This window comes from Grampus griseus (genome assembly GCF_964374135.1).
Source record: "Grampus griseus genome assembly, chromosome: 15".
Lineage (NCBI taxonomy): Eukaryota > Metazoa > Chordata > Mammalia > Artiodactyla > Delphinidae > Grampus > Grampus griseus.
The window spans coordinates 30,611,406-30,624,079 of record NC_139009.1 but is presented as its reverse complement, the minus strand read 5'-3'; the positions used below and the strand labels follow the sequence as shown (position 1 = coordinate 30,624,079).

At 39.2% G+C, this 12,674-nt stretch overlaps 1 protein-coding gene across 1 annotated transcript in view; it reads right to left on the bottom strand.

Annotated features, from left to right (window-relative positions):
* ARHGEF33 (Rho guanine nucleotide exchange factor 33) overlaps positions 1 to 10,803 on the bottom strand; it is a gene marked incomplete at both ends in the record, with an annotated part of 46,400 nt that extends 35,597 nt beyond the window's left edge. Inside the window, 4 exons of the mRNA XM_082672082.1 lie at positions 216 to 337; positions 660 to 824; positions 9,125 to 9,174; positions 10,779 to 10,803. Coding sequence (XP_082528208.1) covers positions 216 to 337; positions 660 to 824; positions 9,125 to 9,174; positions 10,779 to 10,803 — 362 coding nt within the window. The remainder of the gene's footprint in view (positions 1 to 215; positions 338 to 659; positions 825 to 9,124; positions 9,175 to 10,778) is intronic.
* Between the last annotated feature and the right edge of the window lie 1,871 nt (positions 10,804 to 12,674).

Genomic DNA, 12,674 nt, shown 5'->3' with positions numbered 1-12,674 from the left:
TTTTCATTTAACTTCCTATTGTATTAAGTGCGTTTTCTATTACCATTCATTTTTAGTATTAACCAACTTTTATGCTGCATAACCTCCATCACATGCTGGCCCATGGAGCCCAGTGGCCAGCTGTACACCAAGAGTGGGGAAGGTGTTCCTGGTGCCTTTGTACAAGCCGCTGCTTACGGGTTTGCCTTTGGTCAATTTTTTGGTCAGACACTCACTTGGCTTTAACTTTTCGAGATTCTCTTCGCTTCTCCTGTTGAAGCTGTTCAATTTTCTGTTGCATTTCTTCTTGTTTGGAAGTAATGGCCTGGATCATTGACATGGCATTACTCAACTCTTCCTAAAAAATAAGAATTGATATGTATTTAACCTGTTATATGAAGTAAAAGTATATAACATGGTATCTAGTACACAGTAAGCTTTTAATACATACTTGTTGAATCAGTGAATGAGAGATAACAATTTTACTTCTATTGTAGCTTCTAATTTTAACACAGAGATCCAAGAAAGTAAAAACATGATATAGATATTTTTCCATGAAAATTAGTGAATGGGTCAGAGGAATACTCTTGTATTTGGTTGCTAGGCAAAAAGGCAAGTTTTCTACTTCTGTTACTAAGACCAGGAATCTCTCTTCAGCAGGGAAATAGAGAGGGGCCCACCTTAAAATAGTTCAATGAATTCTTCATCTCAGTGACTTTTTCTTCCATGGAACATTTGCAGCTCTTAACCTTCTCTTCCAAAGCATATTCTCCATGCTGAATTCTTGACAGTTCTTGCATTGCTTCTGTGAAGCCAGTTTTGAGTTCAGAGGCTAGAGCCTGCAACTAAATAATACACAAAGAGTGAATTCAGTTTGCTATAAATTATTATAAATGGTATCACTGACACCTCGGACGTTTCTCTTGTTTGAGAAATCAGGCTCTTGAACATGTGCAGAACTCATTTACTAGAAGACTAAAATTTGGACAACTTAAGGAAACCTTGGCCCCATTCATCTAGGAAAAAGAGGATCTTCTTTATATCACACATGCTGAAGTTTGATAGTGACAGGAAAGCAAGCAATTTTAATTAAGTTGGCAAGTGCTTCTGCAAGCTACTATTTATTCTCACACTTTTGATTAAAAAGAGATTTACTTGAAAAGCAACATATGCGTGTGAAAGACAGTGTCGATCTGTAACTCTTCAAATTCCATGAAAGAAGGGATGTTGAAGAAATTCAGATATTTTTTCCTTAAAAAATGAAACGATAAAAAGAGTAATAATTAAGCATATCTGAATATTTCTTTGAAAGGGAATAAGTTGTTTTTTTTTTTAAATATTCTTGGATGATATCATGGAAAAGGAGATAATGGTATTTCCAGTGGCAGGAAATAGCTACAACAGTAGAAGTTCAGCACATTGATAGTGATGTGAATCATCTTCAGCCATCAAGCCCAGTTGTGTAGGAATGCACACTGGATTTTTATTGTCAACTTCCAACCATGAAAAGGGTGTCAATTTTGGAGTCAGACAGGGTATAAATCCTAGCATTCTCCTACAAGTACTAAAACCCCAGCCAAGCTGGTTAACCTCTTTGTAGCAGTTTCCTCATTCATAAAATAGCTGTGATAACATTTCACTAGGCTGTCTTGAGAATTAAATGAGTAAATGTAGGTAAGGTACCTGCCACAGCGTATGCTTGATACATAAAATGTGTTCAAGAAATTTTAATTATTTTCCCCCTTTAAGTAGCAAATCAGAAAGTTAAGCACAAACAGAAATGTAGAGAAAATGGAGCACTTCTAAAGTTCAGTTTTATTTATTTTTATTTATTTATTTTTTTTTTTTTTTTGCGGTACGAGGGCCTCTCACTGTTGTGGCCTCTCCCGTTGCAGAGCACAGGCTCCGGACGCGCAGGCTCAGCGGCCATGGCTCACGGGCCCAGCTGCTCCGCGGCATGTGGGATCTTCCCAGACCGGGGCGTGAACCCGTGTGCCCTGCATCGGCAGGCAGACTCTCAACCGCTGCGCCACCAGGGAAGCCCCAGTTTTATTTATTGAATAAATGAAAAAAGCATTTTCAACAGACAGAAAGTTAAGATAATAATAACAATAAGATAATAATAACATTACTTTCATAATATTTATGATCTTACACTCTGCTAAGCAGAGGAATGCTTAGCTCCAGATTGCTTTTTACAACAGAACTTTTTAGAAGGTTTATTCTACAATTAAAAGTATCCACCAAGTATGCTTATTTTAAAGGGATGGAAATTAAAGTCCAGTACCTTAACAAAATTTCTTCAAATGTATATATCTAAACACTTTTAGAACCTGGTTATCCAAATGGTTCCAACTTGCAGTGGCATCTCCAATTATAAGAAGACTTACTCTCCTACACCGTATTTTCAAAATATAGGGTTTTGTGGTTCACTGTGCTTCACAAAGTTTTCTTTCGAGGGCTAGGAGGAGGGGGAAATATGAGGAACCAAAGAGGTCATTCTGAGGGAAAAAGCACGCCCTGTCAAGTGTTTGGAGCTGAAAGATTGGGAAACAACGTGAGCAATCTGTTTTTCATTCCAGTCATTTTTAATTTTAATTAATCTCTGTGATGGATTTCGGCACATGTCCTAATTCAGTTGTCATGATGGATTAAATCACCAGATCAACTACATTTGATCTGGTAATTTTTATTATATAAATTCATCTTCTGTGAGCAAAATGAAATCGATGACCATATAAAATCAAAGCAAAACCTAGGCAAGTTTTAAAATTGAAGGAAGGAAGCCTGAGATTCACTCACATTTCCTGCTTGAAAAAAAAAAGGGAACCACTTTCCAACAGAAATAGGTTTCATTTTCACTGCTCCCTTAGGTGGATGTGTGGAGTTTTCCCCAGGAGGCAAAAGGAAGCAGCAGAGCCCTGGGGAAAGGATTTTCCTCACCTGTAGAACCCCAGTTCTCAAAAAATTAAGAATTATCAATACATTTCACTAACAGCCAGGTTGTATAGGGACTTTGGGAATTCTGAAACCATTTAGAGCTATGAGCCCATTTCCTTTCCATGTATTACTTTGAGCTCCCTAGATACCTGCCACTGAAGTAACACTACTGCTTTATTAACAGCTTCACAACCACTGATCAGCCAGGGAGCGGATGCCATAGTGAATACAATCACACACCTGAGACAACAGGTCATTTTTAAGGTGCTTGGGGCTCTTAAAATCTTTAGCTGCTACAGACTGGTTTTCTGGTACCAACTAGCCATTCATTTGTGAATAAAAAAATACTCTGAAGACATGGACTTGTCTTTTTCTGCTCTCTCTGCAGCTTTCTTATTTGACAGCCCGCAGCCCACCCCCAGGATTAGAAATGGGTGTCTACCTTGTTCTCCAGCGAGTTGAACACGTTCCTCATCTCGTTGATTTTTTCATGAAGCTGCTCTAGAGAGGTTATGATCCCTCCATCCTGCCGCTGGAGGCGGGCTCCCACTGGAGGCAGGTGCAGGGAAGACTTGTACTTCGAAGCCTACGGTCCACAGAGGGCATCTTAGGCTCAAAGAAATAGGGGAGGGGAGTCCGAATTCTTCCTATTTCATGCTCCTAATTTCTGTCTCTCAATTTCTTTTACTTTCTTGGCTTCTTAACTCTTCTCAAGATGAATTTTAGTCAATGTCTTCCCATTTTTTTTCCACCAAAGATCCCTCAAACTAAATTTTCATGAATTATGTAAGTTGTTCCACCTTGTTTTTTACACAGACTTCTCTCTCCTTCCTTTCTGTCCCATTATTAAGGTCAGAAGGCTGCTATGAAGCAAATTCAGGGACTGTGCCTGTGCCTTGAGAACTCTGCAAAGTCATAAATGTCAAGATTTGAGAAATCTCCACAAGATATGCCAAATTCTTGCAACTCCTGTCTAAAGGCTCTACAGGAGCAAAAGCCCAGGTATTTTGAAGTAGCACATGATGGCAAGGATGGCAAGGTAACTGCTTTGGCTTCCCCCTAAATTGTGGCTTCTACAGAAGGAACAGGTTCTTTCTGCCAGCTGCCACTTCCTAATTGTAGGCCTCTGTTAATCCAATGCAACAAACTAATCCATTGCAATTAATTTAATGCAGTGATTTAAAACACAAAGTAGGTGAGTCATTTGATCAGTCAAGAGTAAATTTCCCAAACCTACTCGTCTACACTCCCTGCAGAGGTTGATCCTTAAAGCATTCTCACAGGGCACTATTGAGGCTGCTGTGAAGCCCATTGGGCTGGAAATTTATCTTATCCATCCTTGGATGCACCACAGGTCTAGCAGAGTTAACCTCTCTGGAGTTAGAAGGACATTCCTCAATGCTGAAAAGAGACTGAGGCTCAAACAGGGCTTACAAATCCTAGAAAATGTTCAGTGGCAGTTTTGATGATGAAACCTATTACTGCAGGACTGGTTCCCATAGTTTTTCAGTTAGAGTTTCTTTGGGTACATAACTCATTTTCTTAAATTATTTTCATTACAGAGAAAAATAAAGAAGAAAAAAGAGAGTCACCCCAAATCTCATTAATATAACCATTAACATTTTGGCATATTTCCTTGTAATTTGTGCTGTGAATATAAATGCAGATATTTATATTGTTGAAATCACACTAAAGATATATTTTGATTCTGCCCTCCTCTTTTTTTTTCTTCTGGCTAACATTCTTATAAGCCCTTTCCCTTAGCCTTCAAATTTTTATCTAAGTAGGTATTTTTAATGGCTATATAATATTCCATCCTACAGATGCGCCAGAGTTTACCTACCCATTCACCCTTGTTGGAAATTTTTGTTGTTTGTAATTTTTTTTTTTTTTTTTTTTGGTGATACGTGGGCCTCTCACTGTTGTGGCCTCTCCTCTCCCATTGCGGAGCACAGGCTCCGGTTGCGCAGGCTCAGCGGCCATGGCTCACAGGCCCAGCCGCTCCGCAGCATGTGGGATCTTCCCAGAGCGGGACACAAACCCACGTCCCCTGCATCGGCAGGCGGACTCTCAACCACTGCGCCACCAGGGAAGCCCTGTTTGTAATTTTTCAATATAAAATAATGCATTGGAATAGAATGTTTTTTATTTTTTTTAATTATTTATTATTTATTTATTTATTTATTTTGCGGTATGTGGGCCTCTCACTGTTGTGGCCTCTCCTGTTGCGGAGCACAGGCTCCGGACGCGCAGGCTCAGCAGCCATGGCTCACGGGCCCAGCCACTCTGCGGCATGTGGGATCTTCCCGGACCGGGGCACGAACCCATGTCCCTTGCATCGGCAGGCGGACTCTCAACCACTGAGCCACCAGGGAAGCCCCTAGAATGCTTTTTATTTAAAGATTTGTATGTATTTCAGGTTATTTCCTTAGGATAAATTCCTAAATATGAAATTACTGTGAGTCAAAGGATGTTAGGTTGTATTGACCCAAACAAAGGGCAATCTACCGTATTAGAAGGAGACAACGTATTTAATTAATTAATAATTATACAAAATGTATTTGACCAGAGGGTTTGAAAAGTTATAACATTATGGTTGTATATTCTTAGAAACATGCTGTATGATGTGCAATGTCCTAAATTAGCGTATTCGGAGAAACATGTCTCAGACAAGATGTATGAAACATAGGTAGTATAATTGGTGGAAGCTGAAGAGTCTACACTGCTAAGGCTACAAGTGAGGCAAAAACACAGCTGGAGTTCAAATCATTAGTGTGAGGGTTGAGCTATAAGTAAATAGCGCAGTTGCCACATCTGTTGCCTTAATTGGGGACACCCGACCCCCACTTCTTATGTTAATGGAATCATAATTTTAGAATACATATTCAAAATGAAGTAATCAAGGCTGAAGCAACACAGTGTGACTCTGGAGAAGATATTGGGGTGGACTTTGAGAGGGCCTTGTGCAGTGGACCAAGGACAGGAAGGAAAGGGGACAGACTTGCATTCAAATAAAAGGAAGTATACTAAGCTAAGGAGCAGTCAGCGTGTCCCCGCTGATTCACCTGGTCCACAGTAATTCTACCTGGAATGAACTGGGAGATGGTAGTACTCATTCTCCTGATCCCTTCTGTGACCCGATTTAGGTCATGGTACCTTACTGTTACCAAGGAGGTCACGTCCATTGAATGAACAGGGAACCAATTTGGGGTACAAACATTTTAACACTTTTTCTGCATTTTAACTATTAATTTTCATAAAAGGTTCCACCAATTTACACACACACTCATCAGATATAAATACTATTAATTACTGTATTTTATAATTTGCTAATTAGGTAGTCAAAAACTAATACTCCTTGTTTTAATCATTGTTTCTTTGAGCTTCAACCTTTTCTTCCATTTGTTAGCCATCTGTAGTCTTACTTTGGGAAATTACGTTCTTTGCCCGTATTCTACCGGGGTTTCAGAAGTTTCCTTTTTATTAATTCTATGAACTATTTATACATCATTAAACCTCTGTAATATTTTGGTAGGAATTTTTCCAATTTTGTTATTTATCTCTGAATTTGATGAAAATATTTACATTGGGAAAATTTTTAATTGTGATGTGATGAACTCTCTAACCTTTCCCTTGTGATTTCTTCCAGTGCTTTTTTACTTAAAAAGACATTTCACATCCAGAGACAATAAATATTCACTAATTCTAAACTTTTATGGTTTTTAAAAATATTTAATCCTTTCATCCACTTTTGAGTTTATTTTGATTAGAGTATGAATTGAGAATCACTTCTTTCTTTTGCAAAGAACCAGACAATTTTCCAAATACCATTTGGCACCAGCCTACATGACTGCATCAGACCTCTTGGCTCAAAGCAATATATACATCTCACGATATTCATTCATTCATTCAACTAATATTTATTGAATATGTGTTGTGTTCCAGGCACTATACTTTATTCTGAGAGTTCCACAGAGAGCAAAATGTACTAATCCCTGCCCTTGGAGCTTACATTCTAGAGAAGGAGACAGACAGTTAAAAAATAAATAAGCAAGTTAATATTTACTATAATTTCAGGTAGGGATGGGGGAGTCTATTGAGAAAATAAAATAAGGAGATAGAAAATGGCTGAAATGTCATATGTTGCTTCAACTTTCGATGTCACAGGTTTTTTTTGTTTTTTAATATTTATTTATTTTGGCTGCGCCGGGTCTTAGTTGCGGCATGCTGACTTCTTCATTGCAGCATGCATGTGGGATCTAGTTCCCCGATCAGGGATCGAACCCAGGCCTCCCACATTGGGAGCGCAGTCTTACCCACTGGACCACCAGGAATTCCCGACACTTCAACTTTCATATTTTGCTCTCCCTTTTTGGTATAGATTGTATCTATTATAGTTAATTTCTCCCTGCATCCCTCCTTCCTCTTCCTCTTCTTCTTTCTTTACTTCTCCTCCTTCATCTTCTTTTGGTTAAATGTTGCTTGGAGTAAACAGACTGGGGCTTAGGAGACATTCTTTTAAAACAAGAATGGGGTTGTAATCACAGCATCACAGAGGTCATATAGGCCAACTTCACTTCTACTGCTTCACTTGTTCCTCTGTGAACAGATGTACTTGGATTTGTGATGCAATAAGAGAATGAGGCCACCCCCACTGCAGCTATATTTAGCCAACATTCAGGGAGTGACCTACATTAAATCTATAATAGACTTTAAATCATACCTGAGTTTAAAGAGGTAGTCACACTCATTCAAATGCCATACAAAGGTCAGATGTTAACAGAGGGGAGGTGGGCGGGGAAGGCTTTTGGAGGTCTTGGACAAGTAAAGCATCAAATCAGCACTGAGTGAAGACTCACTCTGGTTTCCAGACCTTTGTTCAGGCTAGTCCCTCTGCCTGAAATACCCTCCCACATATCCACTTACCAATGATCAACTCGTCCTTAAATGCCTGCTCCAAATCCTTCAGTCAATATTAATTCATCCCTTGTCCAAATTCCATAGAATTTTATCAATACCTCTGTTGTAATTCTTCCAACAGCCTACCTTGTATGAGCTATTTATTGTATGGACACTTAAAAATCAATGAGAATGTCTGTTTCATCTGTTTCATCTCCCGTTAGGCCAAGCAGAAGACTTTGCACGTAGTAACTGCTCAATAAATATGCATTAAGTTGAAATGAGGCTGTTTCCTTCACCCCTTCTCATTGCTGGTCTGGTTCTAGGAGCAACATGATTAAAATGTTTTCATAATCTTGTGCTGGCTTGCCCTAGTTGGGTCCACAGCAATGATCTCTTGCATGATATTTTTGGGAACTAGTTGTTATTTTCACTTTACTGTTACTTAAACTCAACAAATCTAAATTACATTTCCCCCAAACTACCTGCTCCTCTGGATTCCTATATCTCTATTTGGGAGACCACTCTTTTTCCTAGTTACCAGGGCTTAAAACCTTAGAGCCAACTTTGATATCACCTTTTCTCCCAACCCCCATCAAATCCTGTCAATTCTTTCTTCCTTCTCATGTATTCCAGATAACAATGTCTTAAGTCTAGAGAGGAGCATGGGTTTCCCTAACCCAAGCTCCTTTTACATTACAAATTATGTCAGAATAATCTCTATGATTTTTAAGGACAGAAATTTACTTTAAATCACATGCGGAAGATAGAAGCCAAAGAAATGCTATGTAGAGAGCCAAAGCAGCCCAACGTGACTCTTGTTGCAAACATATTACATAAAATTTTGCAGAACATTTATCTCCCTTGTAAATCAAATTATTCCCATTGTTTAAAAAGAGATTAAAATTTTTTCTATTATCGTATTTGAACACTTGCAATATTAACCCCCTTTTATTTTCAGTTCTCCCTGCTAAAATAAGAAACTAAGAAAAGTAGATCTCTCACTCCTGACTGAAATGTTATCGCACAGTGTAATGCCAGGTTGATGGAGGCAACAGGAAGAAAAGCAGCGTTGATGTGGGAGTGGTGGTGCTGTAATTTATAAACTGGATAAGTTGTCCTTCAGTCATCAGTTTTCTCAAAAGTACAATGTGAATGGTACTCTCGTCCCTGCCTATCCCACAACCTTAAGTGAAGAAATACAATGATATATGTAGAAGCTTTTATGAGTGCCAAAAAAATTTGTACATAAAGGACAGTCATCACTGTGACACATAGGAGAGCTCAAAACAATCTGTGTCTTTACCTGGTAAATCTGTGTGGAAGGATTATTCATCGGCTTATGTTCATTCTCTCCTGTAGGGAGAAAGAGCTTTGTTTAATCAACACAATTCATTCTGTCCCTATTCTCTTCAGACACATGCAGGGAATAAGGGGACTTATAGGATCCTAAATCTGTGCCTGCACGACAGGAAGCCAATGATTCAACCAGAACAGAAGATAAATTGGTGTAGGTGATTTTATATTACATCCTAATGACCAAACCATATCTACCTGATGTAACTCTTATAGCAGAAAACCATGCTTTACCTTGGTGGGGAAGTTTCTCAATCAAACTGAATGACGAGTAATCATTAAATAGTCAGAAGGGAATGCCCATGAAGGGTCTCTCTCTGATTTTGGGGGCTGACTGAGGTTTACTTGAGGGGATAGTTCCACAGTCAGGAAGGCATCTATTCAGTTGTCACTTTATTGTTCTCAGGAGGCCTCTATAAAATATCCCTTACTTCTCCTGCCTCTGATCTTTGCTAAACCTCTGAACTTTGCCCTTCTGTCACTGCCCAGATCAACTAAGGGAACCTTGCCATCCTCCTGGACAAGAAGGTTGATAGAAGGGAATTGTCAATGCAAAGGGTCTGGGAATGATGCAGGCAGAAAGAAAACAATACTGTTAACACCAGAGACTGTGAACCACAGGTCAAACACAAAGGAAGTAGTAGGTTATAAATACCATTTATACCTAGGGAGGAAAAAAGGTTGGCCTAGAATGTACCTTTTAGAATCACATTGGTTGGCTCTGAAGATGAGGCAATCCATGTAAAACATGCAGCCCACATGAAGCCCTTTACTCATCCACTTAGCTACATCTCCTTTGTATGAATTGTATGAATTGAATCACATTGTATGAATCAAGCAGTTTATAGATGAAACCCCTGGTTGCAAATATTTGGTTGTATGAATGTGTATATTGTTCTCCTAAGACATGCAGGTATAGTGAACCCTTCCTTAGAGGAACCAGCCTCGGTATGTTAAGTTCATAATACGTAACCTCAGCCCAGAATTTATACACACTGAGGGCTGTCCCTATAAAATCCAGATGGTTAGAGATTACCAAAATTCCCCACACAAGCTTGAGTAAAGATTACTTAGCCCATTTTATGCTATGTCCCAACAGCCTGGTATAATGTCAAGAACCAGAACTTGGGAACAGAGACCAGGCTTCCGAATCAAATGTTGATAGGTCGTGGTTTGTAGCCTGACTTCTCTATGACTGTTTCTTCACCTGTCTATTGGAGATGATAATAGAACCTACTTTTATATGGTTGATTCTATATGGTAAAGATTAAAAGAGAAAGCCCTATGTTTCTAGGCCAGCCTAGGAGGTGTTGGATGTCTGTTAGTTGAATATGTATCTTGGCCTTATTCAGCAGGTCGTTCTGAGGCAGTCCCAAAGTTATTACTAAGAAAAGTAACATAACTACTCAAATTGTATGTATACATGTTGCATTTCCTGTTTCCCCAGCACCAAGTCTATGCTCTTCGTGGTCATTCTACTATGATAAGGCAATGAGAATAGTCAGGTTAACATATTATCATGTTTTGAGACAAGGGCAAGACAAGCCCACAACCTACATTTCTTAAATCCTGAACCTTAAAGCAAGACGTAGGAGAAATCTAACCTTGCTTTGTTTTGGTTTTTTCCATGGTGCCTGTTGCTTCTCTCCTCCAGCTTACTCTTCAACATTGCATCTTCATTGTCCCTGTATCAGGCCATCCCTTCTTCCCCGGACCTGTCAGTTGAAATCAAGAGTAAGGGAACAAGTGAAGTGACTGGATTTACTTTATGTGTTAACTTTAAAAAACTGAAATGAACACAGCTATTAGAAGCAACAGGCATTGTGTGCAGTTTCAGAAGAGTGAAAATATTGTTGAGTAAATATTTAGCTTGAAACTCAAAGGTAGGGCTTCCCTGGTGGTGCAGTGGTTAAGAATCCACCTGCCAATGCAGGGGACATGGGTTCGAGCCCTGGTCTGGGAAGATCCCACATACCGCAGAGCAACTAAGCCTATGTGCCACAACTACTAAACCTGTGCTCTAGCGCCCACGAGCCACAACACCCATGTGCCACAACTACTAGAGCCTATGCTCCACAACAAGAGAAGCCCCCACAATGAGAAGCCTGAGCGTAGCAACGAAGACCCAACGCAGCCAAAAATAAACAAACAAAGCAAATAAATAAATAAATTTATATTTAAAAAACTCAAAGGTAAATATCTTGTGGACAAGTATGAAATTCATTACTTAAAATTATGGTAGTCTTTAAGATACTATTTTGGGGATCAAATAAATTAATTTAAACCCATTGATTTTATTAGCAGGGTATAGTTTAAGGAAATTAACTTGAGCAGGCATAAAGGCTAATATATCTGTTTCTGTTTAATTAAATAGTAAGTTCCTTGATGGCCTTATCCCCACTTTCTGCATCTGGTAGACTTTTTTACACCAGGAGATGCTTGTCAAATGTAGCCTGGCCGCTGTGACCATTAGACATGAAACTGCCAGTTCAGCATGAAATCTAACAAGCAAAAATAGTGTTGTGGACATTGGCCCTCTTTTTATCCATCTAGAATTTCCAATGATTGGGGAATTCCCCAACCTTATGAGGCTTGATCAGAGGCCTCCCATTAGATAGAGGCTGAAAGTGCCAGGTTCTCCTAGCCTCCCTTGCAGCTAAGGTATGACGGGCACATGGTACCACTTTGATACACCCACCCCAACTGGCAGTTGCAGAAGAATTTCCTAAGGCAGATATACTTGATATACTTTCTACTTTCTTAGAAATAGAAAGAATTCTTAAGACAGCAGCAGCAGCAGCAGCAGCAAGGAGGGTGGTGGTGACCATGATCTGGTACAGACAGTTTAGGTAACTCAAGCTGCTGCTGTTCTTGGTCCTTTCCTCACCAGAACAGCTGTACTACATGATTTGGGGCACTGCTGTTGGCCGCATATCCCAAACTTGGTTCCCCAGTCTCCTAGCAATTCTATGAGCTGTCCATATCCTTTCAACAAATTCCTTTGCTGCATAAATTAGCCAGAGCTATTTTTTACTGCTTTGCAACTAAGAAACCTAACTGAAACAATAAAAATATATTAACACTATCCAAGATTGAGAAGACACAAGTTAAGACTTTGCTCATTGCTCTAGAAAAGACAAATCTAATCCACAGTGATAAAATGCAGATCAGTAGTTGCCTAGGGCAAGAGGTGGGAGTTTAACTGGGAAAAGGCACAGTGAACTTTTTAGAGTGATAAAAATATTCTGTTGCTTAATTGTGGTAGTGGTTATACAGATGCATAAATTTGTCAAAACTCATCAAAATGTATATTTTGACTGGGTGCATTTTATCCTGTATAATTTATACCTCAAAGTAGAATTGGTGTTTCATTCATATATTGAGGTCTGTGAAGCAAAATGATAAATTGACAGTCTGGAAGGTTCACATGGATGAAAACCTGGTCAATAGCTACACAGTTATAAATGAGGGATCTAAAGGAAGGCCCAAAGTGAAGGCCA